This window comes from Ictalurus furcatus, chromosome 5, assembly GCF_023375685.1.
Source record: "Ictalurus furcatus strain D&B chromosome 5, Billie_1.0, whole genome shotgun sequence".
NCBI classification, from domain to species: domain Eukaryota; kingdom Metazoa; phylum Chordata; class Actinopteri; order Siluriformes; family Ictaluridae; genus Ictalurus; species Ictalurus furcatus.
The window spans coordinates 10,389,507-10,417,121 of NC_071259.1; the positions used below are offsets into that span (position 1 = coordinate 10,389,507).

Below are 27,615 nucleotides of genomic sequence, written 5' to 3' on the forward strand. Positions count from 1 at the left end.
ACATTTTATTTTGTGTGTGTGTGTGTGTGTGTGTGTGTGTGTGTGAGCGTGTGTGTGTGTGTGTGATGAGTACTGAGGAGATGGCAATCTACAGTGTTTGACCTTGACTTGTTCTCAGGTCTTGGTCAAGATGTCTGTCAGCATATTTTCTAATGGCTGACCCACTACACTATGAAGTGCAGACTGATGAGAGAGTGAGAACCACAGAAAATGAGCAAGAAAGAGAGAGGGACAGTTATCTCACATCACACACAGAGGAATTTGAGGAATTTTACACACATTGTATAGGAAGGAAGCAATGTACAATTCCACAAATAAACTGCAACTTGTGGTTGTGGTGTTCAGTGTATCTGCTTTCGATTTTGAATTGAGAAAATGTGTAATGTGTTCCTAAACTTTTCACCATGTACAATGTTTTACAATGGATGCATTCTTCATTTGTAAGTGGCTTTGGATAAAAGCGTCTGCTAAATTAATAAATGTAATGTAAATGTAAATGTACATATTTGCACTTGATCAGGCTACAATATAATCAGTTTATTATCTGTGCCTTGTCGTGAAACTGTGTGAATGGGGAAATGTCCTATAACCATATGTGCTTGATTTTTCTAAATGTTTAATTATGGAAGGCTATGGATAGGGCACGAATGTAACAGCCTTATTTTAGTTTATTAAATTTATTTGTCAAAGAACATGTACTAAAACATTAATCTCAATAAGAGATATTTTGCCCCACAGTTTGCTACTACCTAATTTCCATCTGAAGTCCTTTAACCCCTAAGCTTATCCTAAAATGGGCACATGTTCATTATAGGTGAGCACATTAAATAACCAAAACAGAAGGCATTATTGTATTCATTTGACAACTTAATACAGCAAGTGAAATGCACAGTAATATAGCCTATATTGTGCACATCACAATTGCATTACGATTTAGTATACAACTCATGCCCACCTTAAACTGTGTGCAAAATTAAGCCAAGGGCTTGTCAGGGCTTGATATAAAAAAAATAAATTAATGTATTACTGGCCTGTCCAGTCACTCCCTGCAACTCTTAACAGTCATACGTGTTTTTTCATACCTGTAAAAGCATTACATTTTCTGTTGTTGCACTTTTAGTTCATCATGTAAAACAGTAGGAGGTGCTGGATCAAGTGTTATTTCATAAGCTGGTGAACATCAGAATCAAAGCCATGTTGTTAAGTTAAAGTAAATTTGATGAGATTAATGTGATAATTGCAACCAGGACTATTTATGTAGCAGTATTGCAATATAAAAGACTCCTATTTATTCCAGGGTGTGCCATCCAGGGGCATAACTTGGCCTAGACATTCAGGGCTGTAGCCCTGAAGATTTTTTCTTTAGCTCTGAATAACTCCACTTGCAGCGGTTTGTCATTACATAACTGAACATCAGTAAAACATTCAGTAGTGTTGTAATTTTGTATCTTCAGTGAACTGAGTGTAGTATTTTATCTTCAGTGAATTGAGGCAAGACCAATCAGACAGGGTTTACAGGAAAATACATTGAAATACTCATGTCTTATTGGCTGACAGCTCTCAATTCTGCCAGACGCTAGCTCACACAGTCAGTTAATGTGAAGGGAAAATGAATACAAGATGATTTTTACCAGTTAAGAGGCTGAAACTGAAACACTAACATCGTCGCATGCTGAGCTGTAAAACAAGGTGTGTAAATGTAGATCCAAGTAACGTGAACATGATATGAACAGAACATAAGGACAGATAACATACTCTGCATGGTACTGTAGCAGCTAAACCCATACAATAATAGCTTAGTTGTGCCTCCCCAAATTAGCCTAGTCTCGTGATATATAGCAAAAAGGTTTTATATTTTATCTGTCTGGTAGTACTGCAAAGAGTCATAACACCCGAAGCAAGTTTTATAATAAATCCAACTTTTTGTCCAATTTTAACATTTTTTTAAGCTGTTAGCCATCACATGCTAGAGACAAACTGCATGGAAGTATGTTTTAAAAAGTTTTTTGATGGAGAAGAATATGGGCTCAGCCCCAGATGATTAACAGTCCAGCTAATGCCCCTGGTGCAATCTTCTCATTTATATATCTTTGCATCTTTTGTTTTTATTTATTTTTTATTGTCTCCTTATTAGTTTTATCTTACATAATGTTGCAGCTGACAGAGAGGGAAAAAATCTGTTTCATCACCCTGCATTTTCTAACCCTTGTTGCGGTTGCTGTTGTTGTTGATGTTTTACCCCGCTTAAAGGCCAGCTCTTAAGTTTTAAGTGGTCTAGATTACATACAGTATATGCTAATTTTATGATTAGATTTTACTTGGATGATCTTCTGTCATTTCAGTTTCCCTTGATTTTCTCCAAAATTTAGCCATAAATCAGGCAGCTCTTCCCTATCACACCAGCCAGGGAGGGCAAAGGCTATCACGTGCTTTTTATGAAGCACAAGAAGCCAGCCGACTGCGTTTTTTTAAACCGCCACTCACAAAATGTTGCGGGGGGTGTTGACGGGACAGGATGGGACACACACACAGAGGAAAACGCTATCCACTCACTTCTGCATGTTTGAGCTCATAAACCCCCAAGATTGGCTAGTATCACTGTGATTGATAAGGAAGAGAGAGTATGCCACCTCTTTCGCCCTGAGAGCATTACCAGTTTTGCTCTCTTGGGCTCCTGGCCCTGGTTCCTGGCTGTGGTGTCATCGGGATTTGAACTCATGTTCTCTGGATAATAGGGCAAACACTTTTCTGTTGTTCCAGTAAAAGAAAATAAATGCATATACATTATTTATTAATTAGCTGGTTAACCATTTTTAACTAACCTGCTAGTTATGTTAAGATAAATATTGGGGAAAATTGTTGCTATTAAGCTGAACAGTCTAGTTAAAAGTAATGAGGGAATATGATTTGCACTGTCTATAAGAAACATAAACTGAAAACAGTATGCAGTAAAGCGTCTGGGTTACGCATGTAACCCTGTTCCCTGAGAAGGGAACGAGCCGCTGCATGAGGTCCGTGGGAAGTGCTCTCGGGCGTGACCGGTATCTGAAGCTTGTGTAACATCATGACTATTTATAGGCCTGCTGTGGTCCAGTGAGGTGGCAATTAAATGCACTGTGTGATATAAAAACAGCACCTGTGAACCGCGCTGTCAGCATATATTATCTGAAGTGAAAACGCAATTCACAAGCATGCCCCAGTATGACAAAGCTACGCAACGTCTTTTTCTCTTCTCAGGGAACAGGGTTACATGCTTTCAAAGGGAACTCAACGTTGCGTGAGCTCCATGCTGTGGGAACGAGTATACCCACTCCATCATACCGAAGGCATGGCCTGTTCAAAAGGTCCGAGCCCGAGGTTCACTGCAAGACACTCAAGCCTGGCTTATGCCACTGGCCAGATTGGTGGACATAAGTACAGAAAGCCCTTACTGGGCACAGTAGGTGCAATCTCTCTTGTTCTGGTGTGAGGAATGGAGGGGGGCAGAAAGCATGCAATACTACTGGCTGGGCAGCAGACACTTCAGGAATATAATCCAGCCTGGTATATAGGAAGGCCTTGGCTAATCCAAGGGTAAAGTCAAGGCAGGAAGGGGCAACAGACAGAGCTTGTAGATCTCCTACTTGCTTGAGAGATGTCAGGGTCAGCAGAAGAGCTACCTTTAGAGTCAGAAGCTTCTCTGAGGCTGACTCTAAGGGTTCAAATGGGGCACCTGACAGACCTTCTAGGACCACAGAAATGTCCCAGGAAGGTATGTGTGGTCTGCAGATGGGCCTCAGCTGCCTGACACCATGCCTAAACCTCAAAGTTAGAGGATGTTGCCCCACAGAGGCTCCATCAATGGGGTGTGGCTGACCAAAATGTAGAAGGAGCAAACCCTGCTGAGAAATGTCCTTGTGAGAACTCCAGGACTGTAGCTATTGCGCAGTTCACTGGTTCTAGCTGACGTTCCTCACACCATGAGACAAAAAGTCGCCACTTGAGGGCATACAATTTTCTTGTGGATGGTGCTCTACCGTTCAACATGGTCTCTACAACCTCAGTTGTGAGACCAGAATCTATGAGCTGGTGCCCCTCAGAGGCCAGACCCACAGTTTCCATAGTTCCACCCAAGGGTGAAAAATCAGCCCTCAAGCCTGAGACAGTAAATCCCTGCGGATGTGAATCTCCCAAGTAGTGCTGTCTAGCAGGGATATTGCCTTTGAGAACCATATTCGAGCTGGCTAATAAGGTGGTACTAGCAGCAGACGTAGACGGTCTTGGCGAACTCTCACTAGAACTTGTGGGAGCAGAGCAATCAGGATAAAAGCATACAGATGTGTCCTCCACATGTGCAACATGGTGTCCAGCCCCGATAGTGCAGGAGGAGTGAGGGCAAACCACAGCGGGCAGTGTATTGTCTCCTTGGAGGCGAACACATCCACTTCTGCTTTGCTGAACCTCCGCCACTTGAGCATGGAACCTCCAAACCCCGGGCCTCAGCCCCTGCTTCAACAGGATGTCTGCCCAACAGAATGTACATTGCACTCACTGACAAAACTTTCCCTCTGCCCAAGAGAAGAATTAGTTGTGCCTGCCTGAACAGGGCAGAACGTAACCCTCCCTGGTGATTGATATATGAGACCACCACTGTGTTGTCTGTCACAATTAACACATGGTGACCTCTTAATTGAGGAAGAAATAATTTCAGTGCTAGAAATATGGCCCGCATTCGAGTGGCGATTTATATGCCACTCCAGATGAGGGCCTCTCCAAAGACTGCAAGCCAGACAGCTGTCTAAGACACCAGCCCATGAGCGAGGTGTCTGCCATTACCATCTTGTGATAAGGAGACGCCCCTAGCGTTTGACCCAAGGTTAGAAAACTGAGACACCTCCAGATTCTCAGAGCACATAGGCATCGCCACGTGACACTGATTGGTTTCATCCTTGGATAAAACCCCCGACTTTTCAGCCACCACTGAAATGGTCTTGTGCAATAGACCCAATGGTATTACGTTGGCTGCTGCTGCCATAAGCCATAAGCCCCAACAGTCTCTTATAGAGACTGGAGGGGATGCCCAGATCCAGCTTTATCCAGCTTTATATGATTGACCCTATGCATGTTGGGGATGGAAATGCCCTCATTGTAGTAGAATCCCATTTAACTCCTAGAAAAGTTCCCCTCTGCACTAGAGAAAGCATACTTTTCTTGCTAATGCAACCAAGGCCAAATTATGAGAAACAGAAATGATTAATTAATAGTTTAGCTGGGTCTTCAGGCAATGCAGTCTGTTAGTTCACCTCACCTCCTGGTCCCTGGAAACAGAAATGATTAGTTCACCTCTCAAGTCTTCAGGTTTAAGTTATTCATTCGTTCCGTGACTGTGGGCTGTGACATGATAAATGAACGACTCGAATCGGGAGGTGTGGTCATTTCTGTTTCCAGTATTCCATGGTGCATGGAGACATGAACTAACCATTTCTGTTTCCTGTACAGAACCTATGGGGATGTTGCAGCATGGGGATGACACATCACTACTCTGAAACCCAACTCCCTTCGACTAAGAACAGAGCAAGCCGTGAGTGGAGCTGCCTAATTGTAAAGCGTTCACAATGCACACAGTCAGACCTCTTCAAGGCTACCCTAGCGTGTTCTACACCTAGACACTTCACACAGAAAGTGCTGGGAGCAAGGTGTAACACACTTCCTGAATTCTCTCTCACTGATACTTTTCTCTTTTTTCTTTTTTTGAAAAGATAGAGAGGAAATGAAGAGTCTTTTTGCGAGCGTTACACAAACGACTGATATGCAGTCTCATTGAAAATAATAAGGCTGATGGCGCGGTTCACAGGTGCCCTTTTTATATCACGTAATTCACTTAACTGCCACATCACCTGATCATGGCAGGCCTATAAATAGGCATGAGGTTACACAAGCTTCAGATGCCGGTTACACGTGAGGACGCTTCCCACAGAGTGGAGCTCATGCAACATTGAGTTCCCTTTGAGAGGGAACAGTATGCATACAATTAAAAGTATATACAAAAAACTATACAAATATTCTGTTAGATAACTAATTATTTTAAGGAGTGTTAGTTAGGATGAATGTTGATAACTTCCACCTGAAATTCTTGAATTGCATCTGCTTACAGTTTCAGGGCCATGAGCAAACAGGCAAGGAATGTGTTTAACCTACAAATCCTTCATCTCTTCCCAGAATTCAGCCTGATTCAGCCTTGTTAGCGATGGCCACTAGCAATGCCACTGATGTGGTCTGATGTGACCTAAATGATTGATTACAACTTATTAAACCTATGTGAGTCAAGTAATCAAAGCACAAATCATAGCCTAAACACTAAGGCTGACTTAATAACAATGGAGTGTAATTAAACTGCTTACTAATTTGGAGAAGGTACTGCAAAACATCAACCACCCATTTGGAAATGCTATAAAAGTACACATGGCAATAAAAAGCTGAGTGTATGAGAGTGAAGATGATGGTTCAATGGTTTTCTGTGAATAGCTGAAATTATGTGTGATAGCACAAATAATTCAGATTCCAAAAACCAAAGAGCGACAGGTCAAAAGTGCATGTGAGAAATAGGACATGCCACAGGTCACCATACACTGCAATTCATGTAGACATTTTGAAACATAGAAACATATACATTTAGCAGTCATTTACTATATTCATGTATTATATTATATACATGTATACATTATATACATGTAAAATGAAAGTTCTTTGTATTTGTGAGGAATTTATAGTTCTTTACCTGCTGCTTGAGCTGGTACATGAGGCTGTCCTTTTCTCTTTTCAAGGCCATCACCTCCTCATGGCTTGTCTTCTTTTTGGGAGCAGAAAGTTCTAGTAGGGCTATGTTAGCATCCTTTTCACTGATGGCTGCCAACAGGGCTTGTTGCCTGGTGGGAAATTGCGGATGATAAGGGTGGTTACGACCTACGGTAAGTCATTAAATTAACAAAGACCAGATACAAACACACAATACAGTAAGTTGCGCACACAAGTACACACACAGCCGCACAGCAGGGGAGAGTATCCAGCCGGCAGGTGCGCTAAGATTGTTAGCATACCCAGGAACCACAGAATCCACAACCCCCTGCTCCCTTCCCGTCATCACAGGGATTTTTGTATAATGGCTGAATGTTTGCCTGAGGTCAGACAGTGAATTGTCACCAGTCTCCGCTTTGTCATTATACCTTGCAGACTAACTCATCTGTGTTGCTTTGATACACACATACATACACACCTACATTTTATGTTCCGGAAATAAGCTTAAGACTGGAGTAATCATGACTCAGATACAATGACTGCAATGGGAACTAAAATACATCCTGGGCTGCACTTTCCTCAAGCATGACTACACAGAGCTCATTGTTATATTACATGGTGACTGTCATAATATTATAACGATAAATCACTTTTGGGAAACAAACTTTTATTCTCAGTGGATGGGAAACAAATCTTAATTCTCATTATTCACTTCCAGCCATGTCCACATTTTAAGGTGCATTTCAATAATTACATTTCTCTGCACAATGCATTCAAGAGATACATTCAAATAAAATGTTTAGTGCTCAAAATATTCATATCTAGATTTAAAAGAGAATTTATACCAGAATGTTTTTGCTTGTTTGTTTAATAATGTGAACCCTATCACTATGCCCTGGAAATACTGGAAAACAGTGGGGAAAAAAACAGAACTGCTTGAAAAAAAGTCATTTTTTAAAATCATATGCTTATCAACTCCTTAACCAGATGTCTTGTGGAACTTTTTGGCAAGCTCTCTATCTTCTCTTAAATGAGAGTAGGCAAACTAAACTAGTGTTTCAAAACAATGTATTTCCTAAATCAAGAAACTGTTATTTACAGTTGACATGCATTAGCCATATAATAATATTTTATCAAATTTACTTTAGTTTAAAAAAAAAAAGTTTGTTACATTCCAGAAAGATCAGAAATGTTTGCTAAATAGACTATCAAAATCTATTATAAAGCTAGACTCTCTCTGAGTGCTTCTGGGGTCGATTAAGCAGCATTTCATTATAATGGCTGTATGATTTCCCAGATTTTCTTTTAACATGAAGAACAATCATTTATGAATGACAAAAAACATGTACAATAAAAATACAGGTTAATATTTTTAAAATTAATTAAATAATTCTTTTTGGATAATCCAGCAGAGATATGCTGCCCTGTGCACAGTGCTCAGTCTTCTTTGGCTATATGGTTTAACTCTATAAATAAAAGCATTTCTATTTCATGCACAGAAATATGATTTTATTTTCGAGCTCAGTAAGGCAGTGCCTGGGTAAGGCTATTGGAGCAAACCATGAATAGTGCATCTCCAATTAAAATAATGTTAAAGAACTTGATCTTTATTTTGTGAGCAGGGTTGCCATATTCTGAGTATAATGTCTGCATTCTGCAGATGGATACTGAGAAAAAGAAGAAACCTGTATCTACCTTTTCCTAGGTCCAAATGTTTTCAAGTTTTTTGAGCAGTTGAGTTGTAGTTAAGGTGGGAATTTTGCTGAAACCTGACAAACTTCCACACAAGTTTTCTGAAGAAAAAAAAAACCAAACAAACAAACAGACAAACAACAACAACAACAAAAAACCCAAACAAACAAAACCCTGAGTTCGGTTACACCACTAATGAACATGTATACACGAACATGAAAATACAACAGCTAAGTAAGACAAAATGTAAAATAATAATAATAATAATAATAATAATAATAATAATAATAAATAAATAAATAAATAAATAAATAAATAAATAAATAAATAGATAGATAGATAGATAGATAGATAGATAGATAGATAGATAGATAACTAAATAAATGGCACTGTTTCACTGTGTGCTTTTTGGGTGTGTATAAGTTCTACGAACAACAAAAAGCCTGCAGAAATAGCAATAAACAAAGTCTACTGATCTACAGCATTGATGCTTGACCACAGCAACAGGTTTTGACGGCCTCTGGTGACTAGTTATCAGTAGTTTTTGTGTCTTTGTGTGTGTGCATGCTAAAGGGACAAATATGTTTTAACTATTTAATATTATATAAATTAAATACTAGCAATAACTCAGAACATCGACACTTTATCAGCTCGGAAACCTTAGTGCACACCTATACTGTACTCCCATCTAAGCAATACATTTGGATTCTCCCCTTCTCTCTGACTAATGGACTCTAATGGATGGCTTAGTGCTTACATGAATTCTAAATCCTTACTGCTCAGTTAATCAAAATGCCCAAAAATGTCGAACAAGTGTATCCATTCGTCTCCTAACACCTCTGGTATTATTCCTCCTATGCCTTGATAAAAGCAACTCACCTTGTCTCGGATGCACACCCCGAGAAAAATGGTGGGAGCTATTTTGGCATGTGCTGTGACAGGGCCTTAAAAAAAGACATCACAAGATAAAATGAGCATAGTGTAACTGCTCCCCCGAGCCGGATTATGCTACGCTCACACTGTTACGCTATTAATGTATACCAGAGATATAGCCTTTGCCAGCAGAACCCTGGGTTGGGAAAAGGGGCTTGTATACATTACTGTATCATGGAGAAGTCTAAATACAGGTGACTGGTGATCCAATGCTTTTTTTCGTTCTGCTCTTAGGCAGCATATATGGGCATGGAATGTAGTTCTATAAGTCTTATATTCATAAACAACGTCATTGTGAGAGTCAGCAAATGGTGTGCCATGACAACAGAAGATATTGAAGACATAGAACAAAAGGAGATAAGGAAAGGAGCTGTTTGGTCTAGCAAGGGGCAAATAAGGTAGAATCTTAATCAGTCTTATTGTCCAAGCAAAAGGAAACTTGGCAGTTGTGCTTATCAACTCAGATACTTAACCCTTTCAGGCATGAATTATTAAATCCTGATCAATGATTTTTTTTTCTCTCTGTGTATTTTTACTCTTCTTTAGGCATGAAAAAAATAATTTTACCTTCATTTCACTTTCACATAAATTTTTAAAAAAGTTATTGAAGTGTCCACTCCAGTGGACTGCATGCGTTCAAACGAAGAATTTGTGTCCACTCTTGTGGCTGTTATGCAGTTATTCTATTGAAATCTTTGCAATAGGCACAAAATGGCTTTTGAATAGCTGTCTACTGTAGTGACCACTATGCATGAAAGGGTTAAACAACAAAAAAGAAAAGATTATGAAAAATTATAAACTGCGGTTTGGCTCAATGTCCTCAAAAGTCCATCTGTAAAGAGAGAGTTTATATTATTTTAAGTGCTATCTGAGGAAAGAATAAGGCTACTTGGTTACTTTTATGGTCTAATTCAGCATTAATTGCAGATCTCATTCATTCATGTGTTATCTCGTCCAGTATTGCACTTTGTTTAGTATATTATTTATTGCTGATTGTTGAACTGTACCAAATCAGATTACAGCCAGCACTTGCATCTTGTAATAGAGGGCAATCCATCTGGTCCTACAGTTCTTTTTAGAACTTCCCATGTTCATTTAGAACATCCTGGTGCCATCTCTTCCACAGGTAAGAGACGCACACGCACCTAGCCATCCACATGATGTAAAAGAAAACATCAGACCAGGCCACCTTCTTCCATTGCTCCATGGTTCCACTGTGCCCATTCTAGGCACTTTTGGCATTGGACAGGGTCAGCATGGGCACTCAGACTGGTCTGTGGCTATGCAGCCCGTATGCAGCAAGCTGTTATGCATTGTGTGTTCTGACACCTTTTTATCATAGCCAGCATTAGCTTTTTCAGTAATTTGTGCTACAGTACCTCTTCTGTGGAATTGGAACAGGTGGGCTAGCATTCGCTCCTCCTGTGCATCATTGAGCCTTGGTTTCCCCGAGCCTGTCGCCGGTTCACTAATTGTCCTTCCTTGGACCACTTTTGGTAGGTACTAACTACTGCATACTGGGAACACCCCACAAGACCTGCTGTTTTGGAGATGCTCTGACCCAGTCGTATAGCCATCACAATTTGGCCCTCAAAGTCATTCAGATCCTTACGGTTGCCCAATATTCCTGCTTCAAACATATCAACCTCAACAACTAACTGATCACTTGCTGGTCATCTCACCCCTTGACAGGTGCTATTGTAACAAGATAATCAATGTTATTCATGTCCCCTGTCAGTGGTTTTAATGTTATGGCTGATCAGTGTAAGTCCCCAATATCTTTTTAGGTACGTTATATACTGTAAATTTTTAAAAGCTAATGGCAGTAACATTAACCGAAAGCCAGGATGAAATGTAGTACAAAGGGACATTAATGGAAAATGGTATTATTGTTTGAAATCTTATTTGTTCATTGCAAAATATACCCTTATTTAACTTTTTTAATTTACCTGCATTAGGTAACAGAGCTTTTCATAGTTGCATGTTTGACCCATCACCACTTACCGCTGCACATATGTGTAAGTGTGGTGATTTTAAAATACATAATAAACATGCATTTGTGGTGTTACTTACAAAGGGTCTTTTTTCTAATTAGTTCAGAAGCATTCTGAATGAATTCTCCTAAAAAATTAGTATTCTCAACATTGCAGTATCATGGACTGAATACGGATACTTCTATTTTGAATGCTGAATATGTAACACTGTTACTTATATTCCTATACAGCTTAACCCTGAGGATGACTGAGGACTAAAATAGCAGCCTGGGAATTACCTTAGATCCAAGATGTCAGCCATGCTTCAGTGAAAGCAAAACCACTTCCAGTTGGGTGATTAATACAGTGAAATCTGGCACTAGCCAACATGTGAGTGTAGCAGAAAGGCCAATAAGCTCCTGCCTAATAGTGGTGAGAGATGTATTCCTATAGTCACAAAAAGCAGTATTTTGGTTCATAGCACTGCCCCAATTTCGAACTGCAACCATCATCCCTCAGTGCTGATTGTGTTAATCACTATACCTTTTGGAAAGGAAGGCCTAAATTGTTGGAATAAAGAAGTGGCCAAAGAACTAATCAGTTCTGCACACTTCATAAAGCTGCTATGAGTCAAAAGGTGGCTTCATTTTTCAACAAACAAAAACAAAACAATGGTGGGGATATAGAAAGTGACCCCTTTCTGAATAGAGATGGTTAATTTGCCATTTTTAGCAAGGTAATTTAGTAAGAGCCATTTTTAGATTTTTCAAAAGTCTTTTCAGCCTTTGCCTTGCATTGACCCCCAGGCCTTGGCATTTTGAAACAAATTGTTGACATGTTTCACCGGGTGAAGAAAAAAAAAAAACGTCGGGGTTACGCATGTAACCCTGTTCCCTGAGAAGGGAATGAGACGTTGCATTTAGCATAACAGTATGGGAGCGCCCTTGCACGCGTGACCAGTATCTGAAGCTTGTGTAAAATCATACCTCTACTTATAGGCCTGCCATGATCAGGTGACGTGGCAATTAAGCCCGTCACATGATATATATATGGCACATGTGAACCACGCCGCCAGCCTCTATTATCTGAAGTGAAGACTCAATTCACAGGCCTGCCCTGGTATGACAAAGCTATGCGTCTCGTTCCCTTCTCTGGGAACAGGGTTACATGCGTAACCCCGACGTTCCCTTTCAAAGGGAACTTCGACGTTGCATTTAGCATAACAGTATGGGAGCGCCCTTGCACGCGTGACCGGTATCTGAAGCTTGTGTAAAATCATGCCTCTACTTATAGGCCTGCCATGATCAGGTGACGTGGCAATTAAGCCCGTCACATGATATATATACGGCACATGTGAACCATGCCGCCAGCCTCTATTATCTGAAGCGAAGACTCAATTCACAGGCCTGCCCTGGTATGACAAAGCTATGCGTCTCGTTCCCTTCTCTGGGAACAGGGTTACATGCGTAACCCCGACGTTCCCTTTCAAAGGGAACTTCAACGTTGCATTTAGCATAACAGTATGGGAACGGGAATACCCACTCCATCATACCAAGGGTACAGCCTGTTCAAAAAGACCTAAGCCCGAGGGTCACTGCAAGACACTCGAGCCCGGGGTGGAATGAATATCCAGACTGTAATAACGGATGAATGTGTGTGGTGTAGACCATCCCGCAGCAGCACACACAACCTGCAAGGATACCCCTTTGGACAATGCCTTCGAGGAGGCGACCACCCTAGTGGAATGAGCTCTTATGCCTAGAGGCATGGCGAGACCGCATGCCTCATAAGCCATAGAGGTTGCTTCCACTATCCAATTCGAGATGCGTTGCTTTGACACAGCATCACCTTTACTGTCGCCACCAAAGCAGACCAGCAGCTGCTCCAACTTACGCCACTGGCCGGAGCAGTGGACGTAAGTACAGACAGCCCTTACTGGATACAGCAAGTACATCCTCTCTTGTTCCGGTGTGAGGAACGGAGGAGGGCAGAAAGCCTGCAACACCACAGGGTGTGCAGCCGATGTAGACACTTTAGGAATATAATCCGGCTATGATAGAGGAAGGCCTTGGCTAATCCAGGGGCAAAGTCAAGGCAGGAAGGGGCAACAGAGAGAGCTTGAAGACCTCCCACTCAGAGGCTGACTCTAAGGGCTCAAATGGGGCCCCTGACAGAACTTCCAAGACCACAGAAAGGTCCCAGGAAGGTATGCGCAGCCTGCAGATGGGTCTCAGCCGTCTGACACCACACATGAACCTCGAAGTTAGAGGATGTTGCCCCACAGAGGCTCCATCAACAGGGGCATGGCTGGCCGAAACGGTGGCCACGTAAACCCTGATTGTAGAAGGAGCCAACCCTGCTGAGAAATGTTCATGTAAGAACTCCAGGACTGTAGCTATTGCGCAGTTCACTGGATCTAGCTGACGTTCCTCACACCACAAGACAAAAAGCCGCCACTTGAGCACATACAATTTCCTTGTGGATGGTGCTCTAGCGTTTAACATGGTCTCTACAACCTCAGTTGTGAGATCAGAATCTATGAGCTGGTGCCCCTCAGGGGCCAGACCCACAGTTTCCATAGTTCTGGTCGAGGGTGATAAATCAGCCCTCCGGCTTGAGACAATAGATCCCTGCGGATGGGAATCTCCCAAGGAGTACTGTCGAGCAGGGAAATTATCTTTGAGAACCATATTCGAGCTGGCCAATAAGGTGCTACTAGCAGCAGACGTAGACGGTCTTGGTGAACTCTTGCTAGAACTTGTGGGAGCAGAGTGATCGGGGGAAAGCATACAGACGTGACCTCGGCCACGTGTGCACCATGGCGTCCAGCCCCAATGGTGCAGGAGGAGTGAGGGCGAACCACAGCAGGCAGTGTGTTGTCTCCTCGGAGGCGAACACATCCACTTCCGCTTGTCCGAACCTCCGCCATATGGACTCCACCACTTGTGGATGGAGCCTCCAACCCCCGGGGCCTCAGTCCCTGCCTCGACAGGATGTCTGCCCCTACATTCCGGCTGCCCGGAATGTACATTGCACTCACTGACAAGAACTTTCCCTCTGCCCAGAGAAGGATTAGTTGCCTGACTCTAAGGGCTCAAATGGGGCCCCTGACAGACCTGAACAGGGGGCGTGAACATAACCTCCCTGGTGGTTGATATATGAGACCACCACTGTGTTGTCTGACACAACTAGCACATGGTGAACTCTCAACTGAGGAAGAAAGAATTTCAGTGCTAGGAATACAGCCCGCATCTCTAGGCAATTTATATGCCACTCCAGATGAGGGCTGCTCCAAAGACTGAGCCATTTAAGACTGCACCCCAGCCCGTGAGGGACGCATCTGTCATTACCGTCTTGTGGTAAGAACACACCCCTAGAGTGTGACCCGAGGCTAGAAACTGCGGGCACCTCCAAATACTCAGAGCACGTAGGCATCGCTGCGTGACACTGATTACTCTCAGAGGTTTCATCCTCAGATGAAACCCACAACTTTTCAGCCACTTCTGAAACGGTCTCATGTGCAATAGGCCCAACGGTATGATGTTGGCTGCTGCTGCCATAAGGCCCAACAGTCTCTCGTAGAGACTGGAGGGGATGCCCAGACCTAGCTTTATCTTGCTCAAAGTTGATAGGATCGATCCTACGCGTGTTGGGGATAGAAACGCCCTCATCGTAGTAGAATCCCATATAACACCTAGAAAAGTTGTCCTCTGCACTGGAGAAAGCATACTTTTCTTGAGGTTCAACCTGAGCCCCAAGCTCCTTATGTGGGCGAGAACAACATCTCGATATTGAACCGCCAGTTCCCTGGATCATACTAGAATTAACCAGTCGTCCAGGTAGTTCAGTACACGGATGCCCTGGAGTCACAAGGGAGCCAGGGCAGCATCCATGCACTTTGTGAAGGGGCGCGGGGATAAAGCTAGCCCGAAATGAAGAACCCGAAATTGGTATGTGTTGTCTCCAAACGCAAACCTCAGGAACTTCCTGTGACTGGGCGATATTCCTATGTGGAAATATGCATCTTTCAGATCTATCGTCACAAACCAGTCCTTGGACTGAATTTGTGGCACGATAAGTTTGAGCGTCAGCATCTTGAACCTGTATGTCCAAAAAGTACGGTTCAGATGACGCAGATCTAAAATTGGCTGCATACTCCCATCTTTTTTGCGGACCAGGAAATAACGGCTGTAAAAACTTCCCTCATTTAGGGAACGGGGTACAAGTTCTATGGCCCCTTTGTCCAAAAGGGAACTTACTTCCTGCGCTAACATTGGGCTCTGCTCTGTGCTGACAACTGTGGTGAGCATACCTCTGAACCGGGGGGGGTCAAGCTCTAAACTGGACCCAGTAACCCTTTTCTATGGTAGACAGAACCCATGGAGACACATTTGGCAGTAGTTTCCACACTGCCAAATGGTCTTTCAGTGATGTTAGCTTTTCCACATTTCGTTGGAGGGAAAGCATCAGATTTCCGTCTCCCTCTGACAGCTCGCTGACCAGAGAAGGCTGAAAATGTGGGATGGCCTTGGCCAGGGCAGGCCCTACAGTAGCACTGGGGGCTAACTTCCCTAACAACCTCATGTCCCCTGATATGTCCCTCCGTGGCCCATCAGGACCGTTCCTTCCTAGCCTGCTTTGCTTTTATGATCATTCTTAGATCAGGACTCTTAGCAGGCTGTGGCTGTGGCCGCCTGGTCCCCCTGGCTTTCTGCAGGGGGAGGCGGGCCGCCACACTCACCTTCTGCGCCTCCCTCCCACTAGCGCTGGCCCAGGCTCCACTCATGGAGGCCCAGGAGACTCGACACGACGGGGAAGGAACTGGCTGAACGCTGCCGTTTGCCGTTTTGCTCGCAAAACCTGTTGGCGATGGCATTATCCACGCCGCCAAACAGGCCAGAAGGTTTAACAGGGGCATTCAGCAAGGAGACCTTATCTTTGTCCCCCATCCCTGAGAGGTTGAGCCATAGGTGCCTCTCCGCCACTACCAGGCTACCCATTGAACGGCCGATATGATGGGCCGTTTATTGGGTCACCCGGAGAGATAAATCTGTGCCACAGCGCAGCTCTGCCACTGCCTCGGGCCCAATTCCCTCCCCAGTATCGAGCTCCCTCAGCAGGTTTGCTTGGTAGGCCTGCAACACTGCCATTTTATGCAGTGACCCACAAGCAAGACCCGCTGCTGCATAGGCTTTACCCACCAACGCCGAGGTGGCCTTACATGGCTTAGAAGGTAAAGTTGGCCTCCCTAAATTACCTGCCGTTGATGGAGAGAGGTGGCTCGCAAGCACCTCCTCCACCTTTGGCATCGCTACATAGCCGTGCTGCTCACTCCGCATGACGGCTGAGTAATCAAACGTCGCGGGGTTATAAACACGGCTAGTGTATGGTGTTCTCCAGAAGCGTGATATCTCATCATGCACTTCTGGAAAAAAGGGGAGTTTTCTGCGGTGTGAGGGAGATTTATATTTATTTTCACTGAAGAGGAAGTGGTCATCCAGCCTGCTACGAGCCACTTCCTCTTCCCCGGGCCAGTCTATATTCAACTTTTCTACTGCTCTAGTGATCACCTCAAGCAGCTCTTTATACGCTTGAGAGCTGCTGTCGGTTTTTGGTGCAATGGCACCCTCTACCAACTCCTCGGAGTCAGCGAGGGTGTTTTGGCTTTCCATAGGGGAAGGAGGAGTCACGACGCGAGCTCCAAAGTCAGGTGGAGAGCCGGACCCGGAAGACAGAGCAAGAAAGAGCAGCACTCGTCTCCGGCTCCTCTTACAAATCCATACGAGAACCCCACGACCTTAGCTGGCTGGCTGCCTCGGCAGCGGCCGGCCCAGATCCGCGAGGGTCTGAAACCCAACTCCCTTCGGACGAGAAGAGAGCGAGCTGAGAGTGTAGTTGCCTAATCGTGAAATGTTCAAAATGCTGACAGTCAGACCCCACAAGGGCTGCTGTAGCATGCTTTATGCCCAAACACTTCACACAGAAAGCGTGTCCGTCTCCTCCCGTGATGAAACGGGAGCAAGGCGTAACATACTTTCTGAAATCTTTCTCGCTCATTATTTCCTTCTCTTTTCTTTTCTTTTTTTTCTAAAAAAGGGATAGAAAAGTTTAGAGATTTTGAGAAAATATAGAGTAGAAATGAAGCATTTTTTGTCACACAAACAACAGACATGCAGTCTCGCTGAAGATAATAAGGCTGGCAGCGTGGTTCACAGGTGCCATATATATATCATGCGACGCGCTTAATTGCCACGTCACTGATCATGGCAGGCCTATAAGTAGAGGCATGATTTTACACAAGCTTCAGATACTGGTCACGCGCGCAAGGGTGCTCCCATACTGTTATGCTAAATGCAACGTTGAAGTTCCCTTTGAAAGGGAACATTTAATGCCTTTCATTGTGACAGTGCATTTACTACAAAAGAAGCAGAATGTGTTAAAATATTTTCCTTTTTATTAGTATGTCAGCTATGTGCTAAATCTCTGGGAAACAATATGATGTCCATTATAGTTTGAGCTGACAGGAAGGCTAAGTAAATCAACTAACCACTTTTTACAACCATGATGAACTGAAAAGCATCTCAGAACACACAACACATCGAACACAGCAGAAACCACATTGGGTTTTACTTCTTTCAGCCAAGAACAAGAATCTGAGGCTACAGTGGGCACAGACTCACAGAAATTGACCAGTTGAAGAGGAAATACAGCAGCTGGACTTTTTTCCAATCTTTAACTGCCCAGTTTAAGATTCCCATTCTAATGTTTGATGGGAACAAGCTCTTTCTAAACTCAAGCTCTAGACATGTATCCACATATTTTTTTTCATTGCGCTGCTGCATAAAATATGTCTTTGCTGTATCATGCTTTGTGTCATGCTCTCACTGATGTCAGATAACAGATGGTCTTGGCATCAGGGGCTTTGGATAGAGTCAACTGGTCTTTATGCCCCTGAACATGAATCTAAGTCAGCAAAGCCATCTGGGTTAAGAAATGGAGACACTGAAGAGGAAGGAAAGAAAGTGCAGAGGATGATTTAAGGTTCTGGGCAGCACTAAATCACAGCAGCCCATATCACATTGTTAGTTCTACCAATCATGCTTGAGGAATTTGTGTTAAGCCAGCAAAAATAATAATAAAAAAGCAAACAATTGTATGTATTTCACTGTGCATCATTTTACCAACTGGGAGGAAAAGAAACAGTCATTTATATAAACATTCATGAGTGATCCTGAAGAAATATTTTTCAGCTAATACAATTTATAATTATTTTAAAGTTTTTAATACTGAGCATACAACAGCCATAAGATAGAAACATATATGCTTGCAAGTCCATCCATCCATCCATCCATCCATCCATCTTCTATACCGCTTATCCTTCTCAGGGTCACAGGGAAACCTGGAGCCTATCCCAGGGAGCATCGGGCACAAGGCAGGGTTCACCCTGGACAGGGTGCCAATCCATCGTAGGGCACACTCACATACACATTCACACACCCATTCATACACTACAGACACTTTGGACACGCCAATCAGCCTACCATGCATGTCTTTGGAGTGAGTGAGGAAACCGGAGTACCCGGAGGAAACCCCCGCAGCACGGGGAGAACATGCGAACTCTGCACACACAGGGCCACAGTGTGAGTAAGCAAATTTTTTTTTTGCTTTCAGATATTATTGATGTATTATTATCAGAATTGCTCTGCAGTCAGCATGCTGAGGACCACCCCAACCTGCTTTGCTGGCCTACTATATGTTTTGTTATGCTAATACTATCCTGCGGTTACTATGTTGTGTCTTGTGGTTGAGAAGCAGGCCATACAATAGAAATCCCAGTATTCCCGCATGACCCTTTGAACATCACCACCCCACAACCTGCTGAACCTTTGAAACAGTCTAAAAATCTCATTTTCCCACAAAGACAGGAAAAGTTAAGGGCTATTTATATCTTCAGATAGCATATGTCTGACAAGCTGATCAACAAAAATCAGAAAGGCAGAGTAAGTCCTTTAAGCTAAACTCTGTGTGCATGTATGTAAATGGTCTGCACTTATATAGCGCTTTTATCCAAAGCACTTTACACTGTCTCATTCACCCATTCACACACACACTTACACACCAATGGTAGCAGAGTTGCCATGCAAGGCACTAACTTGCCATCGGGAGAAACTTGGGGTTCGGTGTCTTGCCCAAGGACACTTCGGTATGTGGAGTCATGTGAGCCAGGAATCAAACCGCCAACCCTACGATTAGTGGTCAACCCGCTTTACCACGTGAGCCCGCATGTGTTATGTCAATCGAAGGTCCTCACAAGGTCCAACTGCTGATCTCCAGGGATTTTCACACACAACAGTCTCTGGTACAAAAAAAAACATCCTGTGAGTGGAGGGTCTGCAGGTTGAAACACCTTGCTGATGAGAGAGATCAGAGGCGAATGACCAGACTGGTTTGAGCTGTCAGATGAAAGGCATCTCAGAATGAACAACATATCGAACCTTGAAGTGGATGGGCTACAACAGCAGAAGACCACTTCAGGTTCCACGCCTATCAGCCAAGAACAAAAATCTGGGGCTATCATGGGCACAGACTCACTGAAACAGGACAGCCGAAGACTAGAAAAAGACCAGATTATTCTTTTCTAATCTTCAATTGTCCAGTTTGGATGAGCCTGTGCCCATGTTAGTCCCAGATTTTTGTTCTTGGCTGACAGGAGTGGAACCTGATGTGGTCTTCTGCTGTTGTAGCCCATCCACTTCAAGGTTCGATATGTTGTTCATTCTGAGATGCTTTTCTGCTCACCACGGTTGTAATGAGTGATTATTTGAATTACTATATCCTTCCTGTCAGCTCGAACTATTTTAGTCATTTTCCTCTGACCCCTATATCAATATGCCGTTTCCACCCACAGAACTGTTGCTCACTCAGTGTTTTTTTTCCCCTTGCACCATTCTGTGCAAACTCTAGAGACTGCTGTGTGTTAAAATCAGCAGTCCAGCAGATCAGCAGTCTCTGAAATACTCCAACCAGCCAAACTGGCAGCAACATACATGCCACAGTCAAAGTCACAAAGATCACATTTTTTCTTCATTCTGATGTTTGATATGAACATTACCTCAAGGTTTTTTATCTGCATAATTTTATTGCATTGCATTGCTGATTAGATAACGGTATGAATGTGCAGGTGCACAGGTGTTCCTAATAAAGTGGATGGTGAGTGTACATACAATATTGCATATGTATAATCATGTGTCCTGAAAAAAAAGCATAGAGGGAGACCTGTATATGACAGAATCATCCTTATTGTGAAAGAGGCCATTGTGAGTTGGTGTGTGTGTCTACTCGAACACAATTTTTTGTAGAAAAACTAAAATATTGTACATAATTCAGACTTTTGCTTAAAACAAAAGCTGGTTTTGAAAGTAAGTCAGTAAGATCAGGCATGTACTACACTAATCTCTGACACCCAGAAAAACATTGAGTCAAGCCTTTTCTTGTGCTTGCCAGTAACTCCACCCTAAACTCAATTGAAACTTCTTTTAAATGGGAACTGTCATGTGTATATAAACTGTCATGTACTGCTAAATACATCTTTGATACCTGTCCTCCACACCCTAATTTGTCAGATGGAATCTGTGATGCCTTCAGATTTCATTACATCCAAATCCCCTGGCTTCTGTGTTGATGCTGTCAGACTATGCTTTGTACTGAGCCTTTGGTAGTTTTGGTGCTTAGTTCATCACACTATGGTGATAATGTCAAGTGAACTAGGGGTTGATGTCACTGTGTTCTAATCCCACGAGCCCTCAGTGTAAGTAGCTAGTTGGAGATGAGGCTACTGGATTCAAACCACTGGACAACCTCCAGACAACATTTAGCTGGTCTCTGGATAAGATCAATCCAATGCTCAGCTCAGGCTCCTATGAACACCAGTTAAACCTTCACCCTGCCGTCTGCTGTCTGAGGATCCACATAACCACAATGTGACAAAATGCAAAGCTTGTTTAGGTTTAAAAGCATGACATGTGGCTCCTACTACATTTCTCCAGGCTTCAAAGAGTAATTAGGATTATATTAGTGACAGACATGTTAATACTAAAAGAAAGATAGAGAAAAAAAAGATTGCAGCTGAATTATTTAAAGTGCTCCATCATGTTATGAAGGGCTAAAAGTGAGATTAAGTGTATAAAACTGTATGTGTTTGAGATGAGGTGAAAAAAATAGTGCCATTTCTCCATATTTTCCAATGCAGAGACAGCATGTGCCAAAAGTTAGCTTTGCATTCCACACTGACAGACAAGTTAAAGTAACCCAGGCCTTCATGGGCGAGAGAGCTGGGAGTCCCTGCTGTAAACAGTGTGCTGAGTAATGCCCGTTACCTCACGCACACATACACACATGTACACATTCCCTGGCCTGTCTGCTGTGGTAAAATCAAGTCAGGCAGATTCAGAAACATGTCTAAAGCCTGCTTTCTGATCCCCCTTCAATAGTGCACAAGTGATGGTACATGTAACATAAAACAAATTCTCTCAAGTGCACTTGCCACAACCTCAAGTCCTTCTCCATTTACCATCCACAGAGCACAAAGACATCTACTCCCAAGCCTCAGGCTCTCACTGAGTGCACACTATAGCTTGAAGAAGAGAAGAGGTAGGTCAAGTGTTTTAACTAAGATTATAACCAACCTGTTATATATGTGGTAAAATGTAGTTGAAGGGGGGGAAATGTTTGCATATGTTTGCCTTCATGGAAGCTAACGTATGCTTATCCATCCATCCATCCATATATTTTCTGTACTACTCATTCTACACAGGGTCACAGGGAGCCTGGAGCCTATCCCAGGGAACCTGAGGCACAAGTCAGGGGACACCCTGGACAGGGTGTCAACCCATTGCAGGGCACAATCACACACATTCACACAACCATTCACACTCTACGGACAATATGGAAATGCCAATCAGCTAACAACGCATGTCTTTGGACTGGAGGAGGAAATCAGAGCACCTTGAGGAAAAGCATGAAGCATAGGCAGAACATGCAAACTCCGTGCACGCAGGAAACGTGCTAACCACCAAGCCACTGTGCCTTCCCTCGCCCCTTGTATGCATATATATATAACATTATGTAAACCAAAACATTTAATAACATTTAATTTGACTTAATCACATTAAATCCTTACAATGTGGTTTCCCTACACTACCCAGAACATACATCTCCTGATAGTGTCTTAAAACAGTCTACTTTTCTAAATTATGTTAAAGACAAACACAGTAGTTATTTTGGTGGAGCCGGAGTCTATCCTGGAATACTGGGCATGAGGTAAAAATACACCCTGGATGGGATTCCAGAACATTTCAGGGCACCATGCACACACATTCACACTCACATTCACACATAGGGGCAGTTTAGCATAACCAATCCACTTACCAGAGAACCCAAAAGAAAGCCACACAGATACAGGAAGAACATGCAAAAGTCCACACACAGACAGTAATCTGAACTCAGCATCAAACCAAACACCCAGAAACTGTGATGTGACAATACTATCCATTACTGTATTGTGCCACCCACAGTCATGGATATGTCATTTAAAAAAAAAAAAAAAGTGATATTGAGTGGGACGATTGATCTTAATTTCTTGGCAGTATTCAGAAGAAATTCCACTCACTGTCACACTTTAAACAGTAACCCAGCATCAGTAAGAGACAGAACAAAGTAAACACATGATTAGTATGTGTGGCCCACAACCAGAGTAAAGTGACTGGGCTGGAACTAAATTTCCAATAAAACATTATCATAGTTTGCTTCATTCTACAATTCATTCAAACTGAATGCCAAAGTGAATAAGGATAACATAGTTTGAGAGCTTTGAAAACTGAGGCTTTTGAACTGCTGATCCATTACTGATCCCAGACTGACAGAACTTCTAAGAGAGCACCTTATGAACTCCCCATGACCTTTGACCTAGTGGAAAGATGCTTTTTGTTTCTTTTGTTGCATTGGTCCTTCTCACCTGTCCTGACAGCTTGCAGATAAGAGGGATTACCCAGCATGTTCTTATTTTAAAGTGTGACAAGTGGGGAACCAACATCATACAAACACTCAGTGTGGTTCACCTTACAATTAATAGTTATACACATAATGAAACTTCAGTTAATTTGCCTACTATTTGAAAGTGATCTCTGCATTTGCACTGACTCTTCTGGCTACACTGCCTCTGGCTTCTCAGTACACACACACACACACACACACACACACACACACACACACACACACATTCCCTTGACATTTGGTAGTGCTCAGCTGGTACAATTGCCCAAAGCGTATTTGCCTGTTTCCTGTTTCTTTGAAAGAGGGAAAAAAACTGTATACCAGTATGTGACTAAACAAACACACACACACACACACACACACACACACACACCGACACACTACAGTCACATATACATGGCTAGTCATATGTTAATAATTATCAGCTCTCAAATTTTGCACATTAATTAGTATTTTCTTTTAACAATCTAAGCAGTTAGAAGAAAAGTGGTACATATACGTTACAAAAGAGCAAGAGAGAATACATACATACCACCTCCAAAGTGTTTCCATTTTAATTGATATTTGTGAGGACTATCTCTGAGTTATTTTTATTATGACTTCTTGTCTGTTTTACAGTATAAATGTCTCTCACATAGTGATGCCTATAAGCTTGCCCTTACGGGCAAGATCCTGATTTAATTTCTATAAAGCAAAAACAAAACAAAACAAAATGCAAATGTAATTAAATCATTTGTTGCCAGCTGCTTAAATTGTTAATGATATTTTATTTGACCACGTTTCATTGTAACAGCACTGTAATACACTCATAGTCCAGTTTATTAGGAACACCTCTACACTTGCACATTCATGCAGTTATGTAATCAACGAATCATGTAGTAATGCAAAAAACTAAAATAAAAATCATGCAGATACAGGTAAAGAGCTTCAACTAATGTTCACATCAAACATAAAAATGAAGAAAAAGTTTTATATCTGTGACTTCGTGGAATGGAATGGAATGGAATGGAATGGATCTTGTTACCAGAAGGGCTGGTTTGAATATTTCTGAAACTGTTGATCTCCTGGGAATTTCACATACAACAGTCTCTAGAGTTTACACAGAATGGTGCAATATATATATATATATATATATATATATATATATATATATATATATATATATATATATATTGAGTGAACCACAGTTCTCTTTGGGTAGAAATTGTCATACCGCTGCAATCCAGCAATTCCATTTCCCAGAATGCACCATGAACTACAAACATGGCTGACAACAACAACTACACTTCCCAAACACACACACACACACACACACACACACACACACACGTTCGCCATCCTTGGAGTTCTAATCAGAGACACCTGTTTCCAATCACACACACTCACACTACTCCTTTTAAGAGACTTTCATTCAGTCACCGAGTTGTGGAGTATGTGCTTAGTTGCCTTTTGTTTTTGTCTATACCGTGTCTGTTTATTTTTTTACTTTGCTTCCGACTTCATCTTTTTTCCTTGCCCTGTTTGCCTGATCGCTGTCTGTTCATGATTATTGACTTTTGCCTCATCCTTTGGACTTGTTGTTTTATTAAACTGCTGTACCTGCACATGCTTCCATCTGTGCCTCCATATTGTGACAGACATGCCTTTGTTGCTGAGAGAGGACAGAGGAAAATGGACAGATTTCAGCTGCCAGAATGGATATTAGTAACTCATTTAATCACTTTTTACACCAGTGGTAAGCAGAAAAGCATCTCAGAAAACACCAAAGCTTGAGCTAGATGGGCTACAACAGCAGAAGACCATATTGGGTTCCACTCCTGTCAGCCAAGAACAGGAATCTGAGGCTATCATGGGTACAGACTCACCCAAATTCTCTAACTGAATATTGGAAAACTGTCCAGTTTTGGTGAGTCTGTGCCAATGATGGCCTCAGATTCTTCTTCTTGGCTGACAAGAGTGGGACCTAATATGCTCTGCTGTTGTAGCCCATCCACCTCAAGGTTTGATGTGTTGTGTGTTCTGAGATACTTTTCTGCTTACCATGGCTGTAAACAGTGCAAACCAGTCCATTTGGTACCAAACAACTATGCCATGGTTAAAGTCACAAAGATCACATTTGTTCCCCATTCTGATGTTTGATGTGAACATTAACTGAAGCTCTTTACCTGTATCTGCATAATGTTTTGCACTGCATTGCTGCCACATAATTGTCTGATTAGATAACTGCATGAATGTGCAGGTGTACGGGCTTTCCTAATAAGTGGATTGAGTGTATTCTCAGTGTTGAGGTACTGTTTTAGGGAAGTCTGAGTTTATTTTCTGGAGTAAAATTAAAGTGACTCAAAATCTGTAAGCATTTGTGTATGAAATGATTGATATAGAAACATTCTAGTCTAAAAACTCTAGACTGTAGACTTTGTTTTGAAGCTTAACAATTAACTACAGAGACATCACACACTTGAACACTGTTTATCTGTGTGTGATACAACAAATTAGTATGCTTAGCAAATGGTATCTTACCATTAGGATGGGTACAGACATGCTTACTTCGGTAAAGCTAATGTGTCTAGTCATGCCTTTTGATTTTGTGAGAAATACAGGCATATGGTAATGACAGGTTGAACAAAATTGCAAACATGTACATTGGATGGGGAAACCCTGATGAAAGAATATGTGCGCCTGTGTGTGCGTGTGTGAACATTTGCTTGTGTGTCTGTTCGGTCAGCCATCCTGTGATAATGGAATCTCTGCTTTGTGACCAAAAATTACATAACTGCCACAGGTGCACTGTGTGTGTGTGTATGGCCTTGATCTTGTGCTGTCGCCTTGGTAAACACACTCTTGACTCGGCCTGCCTTGTAATTACAGCAACAAGAGGAGAACATCATTTAGTTAAGGGAGGAAGTCTATATGCGCGCACACACACACACAGAATCTCATCTGACACACACACACAAACTTCAAGGTCATTTCAATCTGCAGTCCTCTGACTGAATTCTACCTCATGCCATTAGCTCTGATAGCTGCTGTCTATTCAGTCATTCATCTCTCTCTCTCTCTCTCTCTCTCTCTCTCTCTCTCTGCAGCACACATTCAATTACTTTTTATGGGTTTCTGCTCTCTCATTCCTCACTCACTGAATGACTGTTTGAATTTTTTTTTTTTTATTAAAACACAAAATCAAACCCCCTACATGCTGACAGAGGCATAGATTTCCCTTATGATAAGAAACAGAACTGGCCAACTTGGGACTATCTAGTGTAGACTTCAGAAAAATCATACTGTCAATTTACCAAAGTTGCAGAGTCCCGTAGTACATTCCCTGCACACTGTTTGTAGGTTTGTTTGTATGTATACAAACATGGAAGTATTTATATATGGTGATGCGGAGAGCAAATTGCAACCCTCAACCTGCAACACTGTCAACATGTAGCCAAAAAGTGGCTCATAGGTTACATCGATAACTAACCTACAAATATATAGACACATTGAGAATCATGAATAATAGCTAAATAATGAACTACTAGCCTGTTTGACAGCAAGAAAAAAAAGTGTAAAACAAGGAACATTAAATTAGTTCCCTTTCAAAGGGAACTCAATGTTGCATGAGCTCTACACTGTGGGAAGTGCCCTTGTGCGTGACTAGTATCTGAAGCCTGTGTAATATCATGCCTATTTATAGGCCTGCCGTGACCAGGTGACAAGGCAATTAAGCGTTTTGCGTGATATAAGAAAAATAAGAAAAAAAGAGAAAGAGAGAGAAGTATGAGTTAGAGAGAATTGAGGAAGTGTGTTATGCCTTGCTCCCGTTTCATCACTTTGATTAGAGACATCAATTAGATTTCTTCAAGAACGATTCTGTTCCCAGGGAAATCGATCGGGCGGCTGAATGCTTAGAGTCAACGCTCCGCTACACACTAGATAGGGTGGCTCCACTCAAAATAAAAATAAGTAGAGAGAAAAAGCTAGCTCTCTGGTATAACAATCAAACAAGTACCTTAAAACAGACATAAATCGTGTCAAACCAAATTGGTAGTATTTCAAACAGCATGGAAGGTGAGCCTCCTGAACTATTGACAATCTCTTAGTGCTGCTAGAAAAGTCTCTCTCTCCACCTTAACAGAAGAAAACAAAAACAATTCTAGATTTCTATTCAACATGGTAGCAAAATTAACTAGGAAAACCACCACAG

The 27,615-nt window shown here is 42.3% G+C and overlaps 1 protein-coding gene across 1 annotated transcript in view; it reads right to left on the reverse strand.

The window, feature by feature from the left end:
• The window catches only part of LOC128607592 (ERC protein 2-like), a 96,485-nt gene that overhangs the window by 10,583 nt on the left and 58,287 nt on the right, over positions 1-27,615 (reverse strand). Inside the window, exon 4 of the mRNA XM_053624569.1 lies at positions 6,758-6,905. Within this exon, the coding sequence (XP_053480544.1) occupies positions 6,758-6,905 (148 nt within the window). The remainder of the gene's footprint in view (positions 1-6,757; positions 6,906-27,615) is intronic.